Genomic DNA, 5295 nt, shown 5'->3' with positions numbered 1-5295 from the left:
GACCGTATTTTTTTACTAATATACAAAGATAAATAATATCATATAATATGTCGTTGGATTCGTCTCGATGAATATTTTTAAAATATTAAATTTTTTATGCATTAATATGTATGACAAGATCAACTGTATCACTTACTCGAACGAGACTTGAACCCAAGACCTCAATTCAAGATAATTGTATATTGAAGTACTATATCACACTATTCCTATGCGTTAGAAGAGCAAATAAACAGATAAGCTAATAAAATAGATAGTCGTCCACAATTTTTTTATTTATTTTTTTGTCCAGGTTCGGTCCACAAAATTTGAATATGTATACAACAGTTTTTTCTTTTTTTTTTATATATATAATTTCACTTGATTCTGTCTTTTCTCTTCCACCCAAATAAAACTTTTTATAATTCGAATATTTAGTATACAACAAACTTATTTTATAATTTCACGTCATTTTTTTTTTTTCTCTTCCATCCAAACATAACTAGTATGTAAATTCTTCACCGTGAATTCAGTCCTAATAGCTCCACACAAAATATTTATAATAATTTACGCTACTAGAACATTCCTACCACAACCTCATTGAGTACTCAATCAACAATTCCGATTCTAATTTTCCTATTTGCACGTTAAAATGACATTAGAGAATGACAAATTCAAAGTACTTGTGTTACGAATCTAAACACTTTTGTTATGTACATTGCATTAGGACAAAACTTCCAAAACAAAATACTATATATTAAAATAAAAAGGATCAATCACCCTTTTCTTTTCTTTTTTTGTATGCATGAATAATTCATCTCATCTCTTATTAATTTTAACTTGAAACTTCATCTAAAAGCTTATACCTTCTCACCTTATTCCTGAAAACTTGTTTGGTCGCACCAATATTATTATTACTACTACTTTTTATAATATTTTCCGATCTTGTTCTCCTCAACTTCTCTTCTAAAGCACCATTTGTGATGATTCTTTTTCGAGTTGAAACTAAAATGGATGGAGATGTTGATGATGCTATTGGTGATTTTGGTTTCTTCATTGGTTTTGGAAGTTGAAGACGATAAACACCACTTCCTTTGATTACTCCTTTCTTCTGAAAACAATTTTTTATTTGTTTGTTCTTTCCTTCATCTTCTGTGCTTTCATTTTTCTTGTAAGAAGATGAAGAATTTGAAGAGTTTGGTGAATCCTCGTTCTGACTCAAACACCAATTACATGTTCCAAAAAATTCTGTTGTTGGATATACGTTACTACAATACCTACAAAATTTTCATGAAAGAAATTATTGAATAATAATAATTCAAAGACCACACTAAATAACAAAAAAAATTATATTATGAATGATATCAAAGATGTATGTTACAAATTAATTATCTCCTCACTAAATTTAAATACAATAGTATATATAAAGAATTTACATTTTCAATTTTCTTACAAAAATATAAAATTTATTAATGTATACTTTGTATCTTTTATCCTTTCAAAACTATATCTAAATCTTTCATAACTAAATTTAGTAACAAAACTATATATAAAAAATTTACTTTTTTTTCTCTCAAATTTTTCATAAAAAAAAGATTAAGGGATATGTATTTTTTTTTAAAATACCTGTGTTGAGATCGGATTTGGCAGATTTTGCATAGAAAAAGCTGGTCAGAGAAACCAAGATCCCCACACATGCAACACTCTGTCTTTGGTAGTTGTTCTGCAGAGTTTGTTCCTTTGCTTGTCATGTTTTGCTGTATCTATATTTCATTGAGAGAGAGAGAGAGAGAGAGAGAGAGAGAGAGAGATTTATTGTTAATTGAAGATAGATGAAGAAGTAGTAGAGGCTAATGACCACAAATAAAAAAGGTAAAGAGACCCACAAAAAAAGACTAAACCGAGTTAAACAAGATATAGACTTTTGAGTTTCCGTGTCACCGTGTTTGTGAAGTTTTGTTGTATATATAAATATAAATCAAACACAAGAAATAAAAGGGGTTGATGAGAGAAAGGGAAATCAATTAATAATAGAGCCTTTGATAGGGACATTCTTTATTTTTTTCCACGAGCCAACTAGCCTTTCTTGAATCTACTAATTAATTATTAAAATAAAAAAAAATGTTTTGGAATTGCAACTCATTCAACTAATAAAAGACATTTGTTATGTTGAATTTGAATTTGAATATACAAATGATCGCTTTTTATCTACTCCATCCGTACTTATATCTAAACATCATTTTATTAGAGGCAAATAGTGCTTATATACAGAAACGAAGGGAATATTACTTAGTGTGTATTTGATTTCTTGTTTAGAACACACAAACACCTGTTTGTACGTTTTTCAATGTGTTTTTGTCGTGATTTTTAGAAGCTTAAAATACTAGCTTCTATATTAACGTGATTTTTTTGCTGCACTTTTGATCAAACCACGTTTTACAAACGCATCACTAAACAGAGGCTTAATTTGAATGAATTTCGTCGCCAAACTCTTTAAAACAAAAATAAGTAAATAAAAATAAAAATTTGGATATGATATCCTTTAGTTATTAAGTGTAACGTTAAATGTGTGTTAGCAAGTAAAAGTTATAAAAATATATATCGGAAAATTATTTGTGTATACTCAACATCATGAGAGACAGAGAAATTAATATGATAGATGTGATAAATAAGTGATGTGATAGGAAATGAAAGATAGAGAAATAAATAAAGTGTTGAATAAGTTTTCAAAAAAAAGAATGTTGAATGAGTGTTTGAGAATTATAAATGCCTAATATAAGAGTTGATTTACATACAAACATATATATTATGAAAAATATTTCATGGACACATATCCTTCTAATAAAAGACAACTTGAGAGAAATAAAAATAAAGATAATTTGACATGTGATATATTAATAATATGATAGAAAGAAAGAGATAAAAAATAAAATGTTGAGTCACAATTAAAAAAAATGTTGAAACATCATTGTTGATTGTATATGAATTTTGATTATCAAACAACACAAAGAAAATAAAAAAAGATGTAATTGGTTGATTTGTATGTGGGTCCAATTTGTCCTTATGATATTCCAAAGAAAGAGTGGTCATGGTCATGGCCTCTTAGCCTCTCCTGGCAAAGTCATATCTAGGCTTGTAATGGAATGGTGGATTCGGATTTCTTAATATACCAAAGTATGAGACAATGGGTCACCCTAAAAAGGCTATGTGGAATTTTGAGGAACCAAACTTTATTGGAATCCAACGCATTTTCCGGTTCCACATTGTGAGAACTACAATTTTCTATCATGTCACATTCCATGGTTAGTGTAATCAGGAAAAATAAGTCAAAAAAGAGATAAGATTCACAAAAAAGTATAAGTTACATTATATAAAGAATTTTATAAATTAAAATAATTAATGATAAGATTATTTTTAATTTTTGAACGAATGTTGGATAACCAACCAAAGTCTCTTCCTATTGGAATGAGTTATGACCAAAAAAATTAGCTATTCTATTGGTTTTTACTTGTCACTTTTGTAGAAAAAATTCATCTTCTATAATTTCTTATCGGTTTTTAAATTGATCTTTGAAAATTTCTTTGTTAAAAAATTATAACAAAAACACATTACATACCAAAATCTATTTTAAAAATTTGGTTTCAAGATTTTGTTTTCTTTCCATTATGCTATTATTGACTAAGGAAAATATAGATTTTGGTTCTTCTTCATCTCAAAGATAGTAATAGTACGTCAAAAAAATTTGATAGAAGGATCAAGAATTTGATGAATCGTTCCATTTTGTTTTTCTCTCTATTTCATATGAACCTTTTTGTTTTGAATGAATCTTTGTTAAAGAAATTAGTTATTTTGGATTGAGATTTTGGGAGAGGTTGTATTTGAAATATTTCATTAAAATGGTTAGTGTTTGAACCTTGATTTTAAATATGTTGCTCTTAATATATTTTTTTCTTTCTTTCTTTGATATCTTTTATTGATTTTGTTTAGAAACTTTAAAACCAATTTCAACGGTAACAAGAAGAGGAATGATCATGTATAGAAGGATAAGTAAAGAAATTTGAGATTGCAATGATAAATGCATTTTCAAAATCAATAGCAAGAAAGGTCCACTATATTTCTTGTGTTCTATCATGTAAGCATACATTAACTATAAATGATGAAAGGTCAAAATAAAGTAAAATAATGAAAATAACAATTGCTTAAAGGAAATAATAATAAACACAAATATACAATCAATAGAAAATGGAAAAATAGGTAACTGTGTACTTTAGGTGCTACATAAATATATCAATCCAATTTTCAGATAATGGTTCATATGATTCATATAGATTAGTGCAGTTTATCTTTCTTGTAAATCGTCTTTCACCCTGCATAAGGGAAAAGGGACTACTAGCAATTAAATCATTGTAAACTATTACACAAAATTAGAAATATGAAGTTGGTTCTATACCAGCAAAAAAGCATTGTTGGATCAAACAGTTTCAACCTTTTGGCCAAATCTTGCTTCTTTAAGCTTAGAGAACCTTTTTTCAAGCTTCTGAATCCTGTTTTCAAGATCAAATTCCATGTATACTCTAAATGGATCAATACTTTCCCCACTGATGTCATTGACATCATTTTCATCACAAAATGAATTCTTGATTTCATCTTCATCCCCATATCTTGCTATTTCACCATCCACATTTGATGATATAAAATCACCAAGTTCAGAATTAGAAAAAGAGACTTTGTTTCTGATACCATAGCTTCTTCTGCTTTCACCTTGAGTCTCAGATAAGCACCCTCGGTCACTACACATCCTTTCTTTTTTGCTCTCATTTGCATCTTTAAACCCATCCTTTAAAACCCCTATTGAAACTGGCCTTTTCACTGGTACTCTCTTTTCAAAATCTTCTGAATAGGCTGAACAAAATTCGCTCAATAAATGATTAGATTCATTGACTTTGCCATCACACTTGCACTCTTTTAACACAGGCTTACAAACCTCAACATCAGCAACAAAATTTGCACAAGGAACATCAGCATAAAAATCATCAACCTTCCTAGTTTTTTCAACAACATTGAAAGGGAATCCAAGTGGAACACCAACATCATTACCACTTCTGCGAGATTTTCCTAAACAATGCCTTTGTTATATAGTATTATGGAAGTTAATGCTTCAATTTTAACATTCTTGTCATATAGGATAACTATGACCAAACTTGCTATCTATAGTTCTACTAAGTTGACAAGTTAAGGAGTTGCAAAAGACTCGAAATCAAACTTTGAAACAATGAAATATATAATTTGGTATGATGATAACTATCAAACACAAATAAC

The 5295-nt window shown here is 28.5% G+C and overlaps 1 protein-coding gene across 1 annotated transcript; it reads right to left on the bottom strand.

Annotated features, from left to right (window-relative positions):
• Positions 1 to 512: 512 nt before the first annotated feature.
• LOC11433254 (uncharacterized) lies at positions 513 to 1956 on the bottom strand. Its single transcript, XM_003615174.4, has 2 exons — positions 1603 to 1956; positions 513 to 1253 (listed from the first exon to the last, which is right to left on the bottom strand). The coding sequence occupies exons 1-2, from the start codon at positions 1725 to 1727 to the stop codon at positions 812 to 814; spliced, it is 567 nt and encodes a 188-aa protein (XP_003615222.1). The 5' UTR covers positions 1728 to 1956; the 3' UTR covers positions 513 to 811.
• Positions 1957 to 5295: the final 3339 nt, after the last annotated feature.

The sequence above is a fragment of the Medicago truncatula genome, chromosome 5 (genome assembly GCF_003473485.1).
Source record: "Medicago truncatula cultivar Jemalong A17 chromosome 5, MtrunA17r5.0-ANR, whole genome shotgun sequence".
Taxonomy (NCBI): Eukaryota; Viridiplantae; Streptophyta; class Magnoliopsida; order Fabales; family Fabaceae; genus Medicago; species Medicago truncatula.
This window is presented reverse-complemented; position numbering and strand designations above follow the sequence as displayed.